Consider the following 15178-nt stretch of genomic DNA (forward strand, 5'->3'; position numbering starts at 1 on the left):
CAGGTTGAGGTGTAGGGGGGTGTACCTTTCTTGGGGGGGGCGTGGGCGTCACTGAGGACTGACTCTTCAGGACTCCTGACACAGTCCCCCATGGACGCCACTAGTGTTCTTGGCCTCGCCGGTTGTGGATTCTTTACCTCCCAGGGATTATGAAGAACACTGTGGTTCAGAGCCGAGAGCCTATTGGGGGGGAGGGGCTCTGAGCACAGGTTGCCCTGACAGAGAGACGCACCAGGTTCTCTCCGGGGGAAGGGGTCTGACTTACTTTCCTGGGGCAGCCGTAACAAACACCAAAAACTCGGCGTCTTAAACCAACTAAAATCCGTCGTCTCCCAATCCCGGATCCCAGAAGTCCGGGATCAAGGTGGCAGTTGGTTGGCAAGGTTGCTTCCTCCTGGGGGGCTCCAGGGGAAGGTGTGACCCAGGTTTCTCTCGGCTCCTGTGACATCCTTGACTGTGGTCACATCAGTCCAACACCCCAGGGACATTTCCTCTCTGTCTGTGTCCTGATTTCCTCTCTCTATAAGGAGCAACTCCCCCATTGGTACGGATGCTGTCTGCAAAACACCTTCCCAGACACAGGGGTGGGGGGGAAGCTGGGGGGGCTGGGAGTCCCACACAGGAACTTGGGGAGGACCCGCTCCACCCACGGCAGGACCCCCCCCCCACAGACAGGAAGGGCCCTGTGTTCTTGATCTACCTTTTGTCCACAGCTCTCGAAAATGTCCTTCCTGCTGCTCAACCCTGGAACCTTCACGGTGAGGATCAGAGCCTCGACGTATAGAACAGTCGGTCAGTGGAGCGTCCCCCAGCACTTTGGTGAGTGGGAGGGGGGGGGCCCTTTCTCTCTCTCTCTCTCTCTCTCTCCCTCCTGGCGAGCGTTGAAAGCTTCAGGAGCGAGTCCTCCCCTCCTGCACCACCCAAGGAGACAGGACGGGAGTCACTCCACCACTTTCTCTGTCCCCAAAACAGGACTCTGAGAATGACAGGAGATGCTGCACCTTGTGCTCAACCCATGGGAAGGCAGAGGGTACAGACCGTCCCACTAAAAGCCACCCAGGGCCGTGACATAGTGAAGCTGTCACTGGCAATGGGGCCCTTATGGGCTATCCAAAGTCACTCTGGGTCCAGATCCACTGCCTGATTAGAAAGATACCCCCACCAGGATGAGAGCTGTCATTTCTTCATGAGCTTTTATGAAACCACAACAACACCCTCTCAGGCTCCCGGAATATTCCTCCCCACCCCCCACCCCCATCCGATGGCACAGCAGGAACATTTTTCTCTTTGGACCATCAACTGATTAGACCAGGCCCACCCACAGTATGGAGAGCCATCTGTTTTCCTCAACATCTACTGATTCCCATGTTAGTCTCATCTTTTTTCTTCTTCTCTTTCTTTAAATGCCTTCCTGGCGACATCCACACTGGTGTCAGCCACGTTGACACCTAAAATTCACCGTCGCCAGCCCCCAGATGAGTTCGCTTAGGTGTGCCGGGGGCAAATTCCTGTAGACTGGACAGGTTAAACCACAGACGTCTGTTGTCGTCTGGTTCTGGAGGCTGGACGTCCAGGATCAAGGTGTTGGACAGAGTTGGTTCTTTCTGGGAGGCAGCGGGGACGATTTCTTTCAGGCCTGTCTCCAGCTTCTGGGGGGGATCTTCTAAGCCAGGGGTCCCCAAACTATGGCCCGCGGGCCGCATGCGGCCCCCTGAGGCCATCTATCCAGCCCCCGCCGCACTTCCGGAAGGGGCACCTCTTTCATTGGTGGTCAGTGAGAGGAGCATAGTTCCCATTGAAATACTGGTCAGTTTGTTGATTTAAATTGACTTGTTCTTTATTTTAAATATTGTATTTGTTCCCGTTTTGTTTTTTTTACTTTAAAATAAGATCTGTGCCGTGTGCATAGGGATTTGTTCATAGTTTTTTTTTTTATAGTCCGGCCCTCCAACGGTCTGAGGGACAGTGAACTGGCCCCCTGTGTAAAAAGTTTGGGGACCCCTGTTCTAAGCCATACCTGGGTCACTTGTAAGCGGTGTGCCTCATGGGGCTAGAGTGGTTTCCTGGGAGTCTTCTGGGGCTGGGGTTCTTCTACAGGCTTGGTTACGATGCCGCAACCCCAAACATATTCCGTACAGAGACCCCAAGGTGCAGGTAGATCCGCACAGCCAACCCCTTGCAACGAACCTCTTTGGTTTCCTGGGCCTAGAGGTGCCGGGCCAGGGGTAGAGAGAGAAAGGACACAGGTAGCCTTCTTTCCAATCGACCCTCCCTCTGGGACCCCTCTTCTGGACTTCCTGGCCTTCCCAGCCACCTCGCTGGTCTCACCAGTGGGTTGCAGATGCCGTCAGACCTGGGTGTGTTTTTTCAGGTTCCATGGGGTAAGGACTCCCCCCACCCACCCACGCCCCGCCCCCCGCCCCGCCCCCTCCTGACTCCGCCCCTTCCGGGCCACACCCCTCCACCCAGGTTTGCCAGTCCCCGGCTACAGGGCTCCGCATTCTCTGCCCGAGCTGTCCTACGGGGGCTGCCTGTCCCTCGTGGGGTGGGAGGGGGGGGGTAGAAGCTCCCTGTTGCCCAAAGGCTCAGTCATCCAGATAAATCTTTCCTTTTAAAATTTTTTCTTGATTTTAAAGAGAGGAAGGGGGGGAGAGAGAGAGAGAGAGAGAGAGAGAGAAGCAGGATCAGCGATCTGCTCCTGTAGGTGCCCTGACCGGGGATCGAACCGACAACCTCTGCACTTTAGGATGATGCTCTAACCAACTGATGAATCTTTTAATGCAGTATTTTTTTTTTTAAATCAAAATTAGTGTAAGAAATCCACGAGAGACACGATATCAAGTTCAGTGACTGGGGAGGGAGGAAGGGAGGGAGCAGGAGGTGGCAGCGCCCCCTGCAGGGAATATTCGCCTCCCAGCCCTGGCCGGTTAGCTCAGTGGTAGAGCGTTGGCCTGGCGTGCAGGAGTCCCGGGTTCGATTCCCGGCCAGGGCACACAGGAGAAGCACCCATCTGCTTCTCCACCCCTCCCCCTCTCCTTCCTCTCTGTCTCTCTTCCCCTCCCGCAGCCGAGGCTCCATTGGAGCAAAGATGGCCCGGGCGCTGGGGATGGCTCCTTGGCCTCTGCCCCAGGCGCTAGAGTGGCTCTGGTCACAACAGAGCATCGCCCCCTGGTGGGCGTTTCCAACTTCAGAAAAATACAAAAAAAGAAATATTCGCCTCCCCCAAGCCACCCCAGCGCGCGCGTCCCCTCCTCCACGAACTGGCGGTTGCAACAGACGCACCTGCCAAGTCTTTGAAAAACACTGGCGCAGCTGGGGGTCCCTTCGACTGACCAGACCCAGAGCGCGATGCGTGTGGTCGTAGCTCCAAGTGTCCCTAGCTGGTGGGGGCAGCGGGCTACCGGTGAGAGGGTCGCGCCGGGTTGGAGGGACCCTCGCCTGATCCGGCGCGCAGAGGACCGCTGGACCAACCGGATACGCACGGCGCGCCGGCCACTTCCCCGCAGGGGCCCCTGGGTGAGGGGGGCGGTGTCTGCCAGAACCCCCCCTCCCAGAGCCCGCCCGACGACAGCCCCCTCTGCCTCCGCTCCCTAGTGTGTGACCGCGAGAAGGGCGCGCGCCTCCACGTCTGGCTGACCGCCTCTCTGATCGCGTTGGCCGCGCTGCTCACCGTGGTGCCCGCGGTCCTCCTGTGCAGAAGGTGGGTCGCGCAGTCGTTTCTGGAGCGCGCGGCCCCGTGCGCGCTCCTGGCGCAGCGAGCCCCCCTCCCCCCAACTCTCCCACTCCCGCCCCATGTGTGCGGGGCTCGGCTACAGGGTCGTGCGCCCGCCTGTAGTCGCCCCGCCCCCAGTGGGAGTTTCGGAAACATCACCCCGGTGTCGGCCATCTGGTCCCTGCCGCCCGAGAGACACCTGGACGCCTGGTCTCCAGGGCAGCATCCCTCCCCAACCCCCCCAACATCCTCCGGGACGTGGCTCCGGGCCCCTTCCCCCACCCTGCGTGCTCTGGCCTGTCCCACGTGAGCACAGCTCCCCTTGCGGGGTCCCTTCCAAATGCCTGAAGTTCGGTCTAACTGGGCAGCCCTGCACGGGCCCCGCCCCAGCCTTGGGGTCCTTCCTGGGGCTTCAGGCTTCTGCCGCCGCCTTGATGAGGGGCTGGGTTTTAGGAGTGGGAGGGGGTCACCGCCCCAGGTAGGGCACCACCCGCTTGGTGCAGAAGCTGTTGGGGGGAGGTCGCCATGGTGACAGGCATCCCCACTGGCCCGTCCAGGGACCAGCTCCGCTCCTGCTGAGCCTGATGACGCCTTCCGAAGGGGGTGGGTGGACAGAGAGGGCCCAGCCCTGAGCGCGTCCTGGACTGACCGTTTCAGGTACCTGCGGAAGCTCTTCCCTCCCATCCCTCACATGAAGGACCCCATGGGAGACAACTTTCCCACGGAGAAGATGGTGCGTCCGGGGCTTCCGTCCGCGGGCGGGTCTGGGGAGGAGGTGACCACAGTCCCGGGCCCTGTCGGTAGCCTTGTGACCCACCAGCCCCTCTGTCGCCCACAGACTCTCTGGGAAGCCAGCAGCAGCCCCACCCAGGACTGTCCAGTGGCCGAAGTGCAGGTTGTGAGGGCTCCGTGAAGCTGGGGCCCGGCTCTTGACCGGCCAGATGGCCCCCCATCACCCGTGCCTTTGGATCGATGCGTGTTTACAACAGGGGTGGGGGCCGGAAACCCGGGTGCAGTCTCCACGGAGCTGCCGCCAGGATGGACGGAAATAAAAGTGCTTTTCCAACGCCCCATCCCTGGCCCTGTCAGGTGGCATCCACCCCCCACGCCTAGGCTGCTGGGACCCTGCCTTCCGGAGCTCCTGGAATTAGTCCTTGCTGCTTCCTGCGTCGTCTGGGTCTGTCTCTAACTGCAGTGTGGGCTTTCCTGTAACTAAAGCATTCACGTTCCCGCACACCTTCGCGTGGGAGGGACCGCAGGGGAGACATTGGGACAGCTCTGAGTGTCAAGTGTGGTGACGGGGGCCACAGGGGACCCCAGGAGGCTGTACCGTCCCAACCATCATTGCTGACCCACACGAGACCCCCTAGACCAGGGGTCCCCAAACTTTTTACACAGGGGGCCAGTTCACTGTCCCTCAGACCATTGGAGGGCCGCCACATACAGTGCTCCTCTCACTGACCAGCAATGAGAGAGGTGCCCCTTCCGGAAGTGCTGAGGGGGGGCGGATAAATGGCCTCAGGGGGCCGCATGTGGCCCAGTTTGGGGACGCCTGCACCCCAAGTGCCCAGCTCACGAGGCTGTTAAAGGGAACCAGGGCAGCTGGGGGGAAGGGGGAGGTCTTCCACCGAGCTGTTCCTGGAGCCACGTATGAAACCATGAGAAAGGACATTGATGTCCACACAGCTGCCCCGCAGAAAGCTGGATGCAGTCAAGTAACTGACCTCTAATGTGTAACCTTGTTTATTCACCCGCCAGCATGCATGGGGCAGAACTGGCCCTGCCCTACAGGAGCCAAGGGCGTGCTCATTTACAGCGCCCCCCCCACCCCCCAGGAAACCCTGACCATTCAACCTGCAGCAGGTCCTTGGAGGCCAAGGGCAGAGCTGCTGGCCACTGAGGGGCCTGTTGGTAAAGCCAGCCGCAGATGACCTAACTGTGGCTGCCCTTGGCCAGGTGAAGAGAAACAGGTCTGAAAGCAGGTCCCAGTGGGGAGCACGGGTCCACGCGGGATACACAGGTGGGGTCCAAGAGTCCCAGGGGGCCGCACTGCAGAGGCGCCTGTCCCCTTAGGCCTGCAAAAGCCACCTGCTTGGACCACGCCCCCCAGGAAAGGGTCGCCTCTAATCTGATCTATTGTAGTTATGGTGTCAGAACTGAGGGTCTGCACCTGCTGAGACCTTGCAACCTCAGACACGTCCTGCGCTCCTGGGCCAGGACCGGACTTCTGACAGCCCGGGACAGCATGCTGGAGTCCACCACGCTGGGCTTCCGCACCCCATTCACCGCTCAACAGCCCAGAGGAGGCCAGGCCCCCATGTTTCCCCTGGAGAAACGGAACCAGGGCAGCTGGGGGTGGGGGAGGGACACTTCCCGTAAGAAAAGCCTGTTTTTTAAAGCAGGGACCCTCACTAGCCCGCAGGGGTCTCCCACATTTGCTGACCCTCACCACCCAAGCGGAGCCAGGGCCCTGTGACAGGGCAGACACTCTGTGTCCGTCTCCAGACTGCACACTCCTCTCCCACTCCTGCCTGTCAAGGTCACTGGGTGGAATGAAAGAGAGAGAGAGAGAGACTGCGTGCCTGGTTTTAATTGTTTGCACAAGAATGCCCGATATAGAACATGATTGCAGTTAATTCCGCTGTGCAAAGAGCAGGATGCTTAAATACAAATGACGGCATGATTCCTTGACAGCGCACACAGCTTGGTCCTGCGGGCACCTCGACTCCGGCCGGCGTGGCGGGGAGGCCCTGCCTGTGGACCCGGGGAAGGCGGCAGGGCCCCCCCCCCGCCCCCCACCATCAATGCGTGAAGTCGGGGTGCCAGTGGTCGTGACAAGGAGCCCGTTCTAGAGGCCCCCCCCCCCCCCAGCGTCCCACACGCGACCGACCGGCCGGGCGAGGACACTGGAGTGTCCGGAAGGTCAATGGTCCGCAGCAGTGAGGGGAGTCTACGTGGGTCGGGGGCGCGGCTAGATGACCTTCTTCAGCTCGTCGTACAGCACCAGCACGAAGGCGCCGCCCATGCCGCGCAGGACGTTGGACCAGGCGCCCTTGAAGAAGGCCTTGCCCCCCTCGTCCTTGAAGATCTTCCTCCAGCAGTCCACGGTGCCGCTGTACATGATGTCGGCTGCGGGCGCGCACACGGGGGTCAGCGGGAGGCGGGCACAGTGAACGGAGCATCAGTCACCCACACATGAGACCCCCTACCAGGGGTCGTCAAACTTTTTATAAAAACCGCCCACTCTTGCAGTGCTGGTCAACCTGGTCCCCACCGCCCACTAGTGGGCGGTCCAGCTTTCATGGTGGGCCAATCGCAGCGCTGTTTGGCTGCACGGTAGGGACCCGGTTGACCAGCACTGCAAAAGTGGGCGGTTTTTATAAAAAGTTTGAGGACCCCTGCACAAGGCTGCTACTGGGGGGTGTCATCAGAGAGAGGGCTGCAGACCCAGAGCACTTCTAGCTCCCGAGACCCCAGGGCGCCCCCACCCAGGAGGTCAAACAGAGGGCAAGACCAGAGAGACCTAGCAAGCTGCCCATACAAAGGACACCAGCAGTGACCAGGCCTGCCCCTCACAGAGCGAAACGTCACCCCAACCTCTTAGGGAAACACCTCTCTGATGGCTCCGGGTCTCCTGTGGCCTGAAGGCCCACCCAGGACCTTGTGGGCTCTCTCCCTCCCCCCCCCAGAACGGGGACACCCACCTCCTTTGCGCCCCGACTGCATCATCATCCGCCTGCGCACGGTGTCGAAGGGGTAGGAGACCACGCCCGCCACGGCCGTCACCGTCTGCGCGATCATCCAGCTCACCACGATGTGGGTGTTCTTCGGGTCAGGGAGCATGCCTGCGGGGGTCACAGCCGTCAGGCCCCAGCAGCCCCTACGCCCCCCCCAGACGCCAGAGCTGTGATCATTACCCCACCCCCACCCCCCGGGTCAGGGAGCATGCCTGCGGGGGTCACAGCCGTCAGGCCCCAGCAGCCCCTACGCCCCCCCAGACGCCAGAGCTGTGATCATTACTCCCCCCACCCCCACCCCCCGGGTCAGGGAGCATGCCTGCGGGGGTCACAGCCGTCAGGCCCCAGCAGCCCCTACGCCCCCCCCCAGACGCCAGAGCTGTGATCATTACCCCACCCCCAAGGGGACACCAGAGAGAAGAGGACCAGGTCAGCTATAAGGCGTGCTGTGGAGAAAGCCACCTGCAAGCTACAAGGGCCAGTCACAGGACAGCTTAGTGCCTGGGGGTGCCCCCTCTCAGTCCAAGGGATACACACACACACACACACACGCCACAGTCGAACCCATTTTCTTACAGAGGTACCAGCAAGCCCGGACCCTGATTTCCAGGGACCAAACTGTGTCCTCTCAAAAGTCACAATAGCCCTCCGAACCCTAGAACCCTAGAACGCACTGTATTTGTCAACAGGACCTTAGTAAGAGCAACTAAAGTAAAGGGAAGTCACTAGGACAGACCCTGAAGGAGTAAGACTGCTGCTTGCATTAGCAGAAACGTCTGTCGCCCCGGCCGGATAGCTCAGTTGGCTAGAGCATCGTCCTGAAGCACAGAGGTTCCCAGTTCAATCCCGGTCAGGGCGGACACAGGAATAAATCAATGTTCCTCTCTCTCTCCCTCCCTCCCTCAAAAATCAATGAAATATATATATATATATATATAATTTTTTTAAAAGAAAAAGAAACATCTGTATACATGCCAGAGGCCTCAGGAGAAACCAGTCCCGCCCACACCTGGGTCTCAGATTCCAGCCTCCAGCAATAAATCCATGTTTCTGTTTTTCTCCTTTCTTCTCTCTCAAAATCAATATATATGTGTGTGTGTGTATATATATATAATATATATATTATATATATATTATATATATATATTTTTTTTTTTTTTTAAAGAAAGAGAAGAAAAAGAAACATCTGTATACATGCCACAGGAGAAACCAGTCCCGCCCACACCTGGGTCTCAGATTCCAGCCTCCAGGAATAAATCAATGTTTCTGTCTCTCTCTCTCTCTCTTCTTTCCACTCTCTCAGAATCAATTAAAAAAATGTGTGTGTGTGTGTGTGTGTGTGTGTGTATAAAAGAAAAAGGAAAAAAAAATCTGTATATATGCCACAGGCCTCAGGAGAAACCAGTCCAGCCCACACCTGGGTCTCAGATTCCAGCCTCCAGGAATAAATCAATGTTTCTGTCTCTCTCTCTCTCTCTCTTCTTTCCACTCTCTCAGAATCAATAAAATATATATAAATATATATGAAAAAGGAAAAAGAAAAACATCTGTATATATGCCACAGGCCTCAGGAGAAACCAGTCCCGCCCACACCTGGGTCTCAGATTCCAGCCTCCAGGACCTGAAGCGACAAGCCCGTGCCCAGCGCCCTCCACCCGGTCACACCCACCTTTGGCCGTGTCGTACACGCCGAAGTAGGCGGCCCGGTAGATGATGATGCCCTGCACGGACACGTTGAAGCCCTGGTACAGGCCCCGGATGCCGTCCGACTTGGTGATCTTCACCAGACAGTCTCCCAGGCCCTTGAACTCGCGCTCAGTGCCCGATTTGCCCACGTCGGCCGCCAGACGGGTTCGGGCGAAATCCAGAGGGTAGACGAAGCAGAGGGAGGTGGCTCCCGCCGCGCCTCCGGAGGCCAGGTTGCCCGCGAAATACCTCCAGAACTGCGTGTGCTTGTCCACGCCGCCCAGGAAGACCTGCTTGTACTTATCCTTGAAGGCGAAGTTGAGGGCTTGCGTGGGGAAGTAGCGGATGACGTTGGCCAGGTTGCCCCGCCAGAAGGACAGCATGCCCTGCTCCTTGGGGATGCGCACGATGCAGTCCACGATGCCCTTGTACTGCTTGTCGGCCGCGATCTGCTTGCTGGCATGCTGCACCTGCACGGGTGGGGGGTCGGACAGGGGTCACCCGAGGGCCTCCGCCAAAGGAGCAGCATGAACCGAAGAGCTGGTGCCCTTTGGAGAACAAACGCCTGCAGGGTGGCCGCGCCGCCGCAACAACGTTGCAAGAAATCGCCCGCCAGGAAGGTTGCAAGCGAACTCTTGGCAACAACGTGGCAGCGAGCGCCGCGCGTCTGCAACAGTGTCGCAGACGCCTCGGCAGCTGATTCCGCTTTAACACTGCACCGGCAACTATAAAAGGGTGGGAGGCATCCAAGGGCAACAAGCGGCATCCGTCAGCAGGGCCTCGCCGCCTCGCACGCTCACCCACGCGGTCCCGCCAGCGCACCTGTCCCCGAACCGGCACGCAGCCCCGTCTGCGCAGGCGCGCAGCGCCCGTGACGCGCCCCGGAAGTCCGGGCAGCGGACAAAGCGGCGCTGCCTCGCACTTCCGCCGCCCGCCCGCCCGCCCGCCCGTCCGGATGCACGCGGCCCCGGTCGGCTTGCGGCGCCCCCAACCCCGGAGACCCCCCCCTGCTCCCCGAGGCCGCGCGCGCGCCCGCAGACCGCTCCCACCTGCAACAGCAGCTTGACCCGCTCGATCGGGGCCACGGCCGTCTTGGAGATGGCGGCGGCGATGCCTCCGGCCAGGAAGTCCTTGGCGAAGGAGATGGCCTGTTCCGTCATGGTGGCTTGACGCAGGGAGCGGAGCGGAGTGGAGGCGCGGAGAGCCGGAGGGTGGGCGCCGCTGGCTCAGCGCTGCTGCTGCCGCCGCCCGGACCGAAAGGACAGGGAGGCCAGCGCGCAGCCGCTAAGGCGCGGACGCCCCGCCCTTCGCCCCCGCGCGTCCCTCCTATTGGCTGCGCCGCACGCCGGTGCCCCGCCCCTCTCGGCGCGCCCCGCCCCCGCGGGTTGCCGGGAGCCGTGACGCACCGCTCTCGCATTCCCGAGCGACGCGCCTATTGGCTGCGCAGCAGACGCTTCCCCGCCCCTTTTTGCGCGCCGCGCCCCGGGGCACGTCGGGGGCCGGGCCCCGCCCACGTGCTGTGCACACAAGGGGGTTCAGAGGCAGGCGCGACCTTGTCAAGGTCACGGCGGGCTCCGCACGTACAGGGGAGGCGACGGTGCAGCGGGGAGGCTGCAGGGCGCGGGGAGGACCGCGGGAGGCGGGGCCCAGAGCCGCAGCCACCGACACGTGCTGTGCGGACGCCGGGCCCAGGGCCCTGCAGCTGCTCTGCAACATTGTATCGCGTGGTTGCATTGCAACTAAGTGGCGCACACACAGGGGACATTCTCTGCGGGGGGCGACCGCGCCGCCGCGGGCGGGGCCGGCGCTTAGTGGCGACGCAGGTGCAAGGGTCCTTCCTCTTTCTGGCCTTGCTTTCGCTTCCCCGTGCTTTTCGTGTGCGCGCCCACGAGCAGGGGACGCCGCGGACGCGGGACGGGGGACGGGGGACGGACGGGTGCATGCAGACCTAGTTAGTCCCCGGCGCCCTTGGAAAGCTGTCCTGCCTTGACCCGCGGGGAGAGGCAGGTAGCGGGCGGGGTCTGAGGCTGCCAAGAGAGGGGCTGGTCCTCCTGGCGAGGGAAGGGTAGGGGTGCGGCCCCGGGGGGCGGGGGCGGCCGTGGAGGTGCAGGTGCATTCCCGAGGTCTCAGCAGGAAGCGGGTGGGGTTTGTGCCTGCGGCGCCCAGCCCAGGAGCCCGCAGCCGCCGTGGGTTCCGGGGTGTAGGTTTCCGAGGAGGTCGAAGCTTCTGGGCGGGGATGTGTCTGCAACTGTGGATGAGAAAAAGCATGCCTCTGCTTTTCATTTTATCACGGGACCAGCCGGTCTGGGCTGGGAGGAGTTGTGGGGGACTCTGGGGACAACATTAATTCCCGCCCTGGGCCAGCTGGGGCCAGCCAACCTAAGCTGACCATTCAGGGTCTGGTTTGTCCGTGTCCGATCAGGCCAGGACTGCAGGTCGCGGCCCGGGAACCAGCTCTTTTCTGCTTCAGAGCGTGTGAACCCGTGTTATGGGAGAGGACAAGGTTCTCTCTCTCTCTCTCTCTCTCTCTCTCTCTCTCTCTGTCTCGTGTGTGTGTAGGAGTGAACGTATGTTGGTGCACCCGTTCCTCGTCCCTAGGCGCCCTCATTGCCTACGGCTGCAGGTCAGCCCCACACTGCTGACCCCTGAGGGTCCGGGACACTTGGGCTTGGCACCCAGCCAGCACTTCTGGAATGAATGAGTCAGTGATTGTGGCCTCTTCTCTCCGGTTAACTCGGTTCAGGACAGAGAATTGTAGAAGGCTTTGGGGGGGGGGGGGAGGTGGGCCTTAGACTCAGACACCCACGTGTTCATTCCTCCTGTGTGTGGTGGGCGAGGGATGGGAGACACGACCTCCCTGCTCTGAGGTGTCTCAGGAAACCTCGCACAGGGGACACCAAGGGCAGGAACGGGGGAAAGGAGGGTCTGGGTAGAGTGAACATCTGAGACTGGAAAGGGAAGCAGTGTTGAGCAGCGGGGTGGGTGGAGCAGCTCCTTCAAGGGGGTCATTTTAGGAGCCCGGCCGGGAGACTGAGACCCGTCCACCCCTCCTCAGCACTGCCCCCAAGATCTAATTACAACTTGCACAGGATCAATGATTAGTGGCTGCCAGGTCAGCAGATACTGTGATTGAATTTGTATCATTAGGCCCTCATAATGATTCTATAATGGATACATTCTATAATGTACATTCAAAATTCTATAACGGATACATTCTTACACAGGTATCTGGAAAGACATCTGAAGAATGGATGGACACACACACACACACCACAGGGAAGGCAAGTCTTACGAGACATCAGCTGCCACGGGAAGGGCTTAGTCAGGTGGACTTCAGATCATAGCTTTAGGGACGGATGCCTCAGCCTGTCTGACCTCCCCACCCTCCCTTCTATGGGAAATCTTACTCAAGGATAAATCTAGATAGTCCTGTGCGCAGCGGGCACTTGCATTGCACGCTGAATGAACCAGTAATGAAGACATCATGCCTGGAGAGCAGGAATCAGGTCAAACGCAAAACTACAACCTTGAACTCCCTACAGATTCCTGAAGAAGAACAACTGTTTGAAGGCGTGTGTGTGTGTGTGTGTGTGTGTCCGTGTCCCCACACTAGGATCCTTTCTCAGATGCCCCGGAAAACACTTGCTCTGCCCAGCATTTCTAATAAACAGAAAGGCAGGTTGTAAATCCTATATTCTCTTCTCTCCGTTTTCATTTTTTTTTTTACGAAGAAAAGTTACGGCAGCAGCGAGTGATATCACCGGGAGGCCATGGGCTCTTCAATCAGTTTCCACACATGTTAACGCTGCTAGTCTGCCACCTGGGCTGTCTCCCACGGGTGGGTCTTGGGTTTAAGGGCACAGTGTTGTGGGTGCGGAGGTCCAACTGATTCATCCAAAATGATGCATTTGCAGGTGTGTGTGTGTATACCTACGATGTATCACCTATGCATGTATACCTTCCTGTCTTTGTAAAACAGTTTGCAAAATTCTATAATGGATACATTCTTACTCGGAAAAGTACATGCCTACAAGTGACAGATCTAACAGTCGGGTGATTTTTTTTTTTTTTCCGCTGGAAAGCATGATGGGTGAATTATCAACAGTCACAGGGTGGCCTCTTTGAAGGTGCCCCTCCCTAGGTGACAGCTGGGATTTTTCCCAATTACAACGTATGTCTCTAAACAAGACAGCCTGTCACGCTGACTCGGGGCTAAGGCACAAAAGAAATTTTATGCCTTCCCCGGCTCTTCCGAGAAAACCCGAAACAGACCTTAGCCCCAAACGGGGAGTTTGGGGAGATTTTTGCTGAACCATCATCTTGACCCAATAAATCGCCACCACGTGGCTGAGTAACAGGCTAAAAGGGCAACTTTGTATCCAGCCGGGAGGGAAGGCTGGCTTCCTGGGAACAGCAGGCAAAAGTTGGCAGAACCTGCTTAGAGTCAATCTGACGGGAGTCCCGTGACACAGGACAGCTGTGACAACACAGGGACACTTGAAAGGTGAGAATGGGGTGGGGACGTTAGCTGAATGAAGGTTCCTCTAACTGCCTCAAGCCAGTATTTGTGCCATTAACTCAAGAAGAGGGGGACCCCTGTTATCAAAAACTCATCCTCACAGCTCTGACGTCTTGGCCAGGTTCCATAGGGGACCAGGGGAATTCAGGAGGGAGGGAGGCAAAATTGCCCTTTCTCCTGACCCGGGGGGTGGGGGTCCTATGTTCATGGCTGGTGGGGCTTCCGTGGTCCTCTGGGCCTTGTTACTGGAACCGAAGTTACCGAGTAATTCACGGAGTCCCTTCTGAAAAAGACTTTTTTTTTTTTTTTTTTTTTTTCAGTTAAACTGGTATCTCTACATTCTTGTGGTCAGGCTGTCCAGAATGGGGGTGTGTGTGTGTTGGGGGGGGGGAGCAGAGGGTTTGTTCTTCACACTCTGATGTTAACACTTGGTGTGTGGGGGTCAGCTGGGTGTCTTGATTCATGGACAATGTTAACGTTTCACGTCCCAAGAGGGAAATGGGCCGGGTTCAACTGTAACGAGAACTCAGCCAGAGAGGTTCAAGGCGTTGATTATAGACTTTTTAGTTTCTGAGAGAGACGCATGGACTTCTTCCACTCAGCTGTGCACCCACCGATCGCTTCCGGTATGTTCTCCGACCGAGGCTTGAGCTGGTACCAAACCAGCGACCTTAACGAACGCTCTGGGACAATGTTATATCCGTTGTGCCACCGGCCTGGGCGGTGGCAGAATGGATATAACTGCTTTACTTTTCTTAGAGACAGGAAGGGTGGGGGGAGGAGAAGGAGATGAGATACATCAACTCCTAGTTGCATTACTTTTAGTTGTTCATTGATTGTTTCTCAAATGTGCCCGGACCAGCTGAACCAGTGATCCCTTGCTCAACGCAGTGACCTTGGGCTTCAAGCCAGAGACACCTTAGGGCAGTGGTCCCCAACCTTTTTTTTTGGGCCACGGACCTGTTTAATGTCAGAAAATATTTTCACGGACCGGCCTTTAGGGTGGGACGGATAAATGGATCACGTGACAGAGACAAGCGTCAAGAGTGAGTCTTGCCCTGGCCGGTTGGCTCAGCGGTAGAGCGTCGGCCTGGCGTGCGGGGGACCCGGGTTCGATTCCTGGCCAGGGCACACAGGAGAAGCGCCCATTTGCTTCTCCACCCCCCCCCCTTCCTCTCTGTCTTTCTCTTCCCCTCCCGCAGCCAAGGCTCCATTGGAGCAAAGATGGCCCGGGCGCTGGGGATGGCTCCTTGGCCTCTGCCCCAGGCGCTAGAGTGGCTCTGGTCATGACAGAGCGATGCCCCGGAGGGGCAGAGCATCGCCCCCTGGTGGGCAGAGCGTCGCCCCCTGGTGGGCATGCCGGGTGGATCCCGGTCGGGCGCATGTGGGAGTCTGTCTGACTCTCCCCGTTTCCAACTTCAGAAAAATACAAAAAAAAAAAGAAAAAAAGAGTGAGTCTTAGACAGATGTAACAGAGGGAATCTGGTCATTTAAAAAAAATAAAACATCATTCAGACTTCAATA

At 58.6% G+C, this 15178-nt stretch overlaps 2 protein-coding genes and 1 long non-coding RNA gene across 7 annotated transcripts in view; 2 read left to right on the forward strand and 1 right to left on the reverse strand.

Moving 5' to 3' along the window:
* Positions 1–4785, forward strand: part of IL3RA (interleukin 3 receptor subunit alpha) — a 27129-nt gene extending 22344 nt beyond the window's left edge. For all 3 annotated transcript variants that reach the window (XM_066275994.1, XM_066275995.1, XM_066275993.1), the window contains 4 exons: positions 714–819; positions 3595–3700; positions 4370–4445; positions 4551–4785. In XM_066275994.1, the coding sequence (XP_066132091.1) occupies positions 714–819; positions 3595–3700; positions 4370–4445; positions 4551–4625 (363 nt within the window). In that variant the 3' untranslated portion in view covers positions 4626–4785. The remainder of the gene's footprint in view (positions 1–713; positions 820–3594; positions 3701–4369; positions 4446–4550) is intronic.
* Positions 4786–6282: 1497 nt separating this feature from the next.
* SLC25A6 (solute carrier family 25 member 6) lies at positions 6283–10412 on the reverse strand. The gene is made up of 4 exons (XM_066275996.1): positions 10185–10412; positions 9119–9605; positions 7417–7557; positions 6283–6841 (listed from the first exon to the last, which is right to left on the reverse strand). Exons 1-4 carry the CDS (start codon positions 10293–10295, stop codon positions 6684–6686), a joined length of 897 nt encoding a protein of 298 aa, XP_066132093.1. The 5' UTR covers positions 10296–10412; the 3' UTR covers positions 6283–6683.
* A 227-nt stretch (positions 10413–10639) lies between these two features.
* On the forward strand, positions 10640–12411 carry LOC136333233 (uncharacterized). Of its 3 annotated transcripts, none has more exons than XR_010730995.1 (2): positions 10640–10696; positions 12360–12411. It is a non-coding gene; the product is annotated as an uncharacterized lncRNA (long non-coding RNA). The 3 variants fall into 3 exon arrangements; XR_010730996.1 differs by lacking the exon at positions 10640–10696 and adding an exon at positions 10710–10958; XR_010730997.1 differs by lacking the exon at positions 10640–10696 and adding an exon at positions 10991–11138.
* The last annotated feature ends 2767 nt before the right edge of the window (positions 12412–15178 follow it).

The sequence above is a fragment of the Saccopteryx bilineata genome, chromosome 4, assembly GCF_036850765.1.
Source record: "Saccopteryx bilineata isolate mSacBil1 chromosome 4, mSacBil1_pri_phased_curated, whole genome shotgun sequence".
Taxonomy (NCBI): Eukaryota; Metazoa; Chordata; class Mammalia; order Chiroptera; family Emballonuridae; genus Saccopteryx; species Saccopteryx bilineata.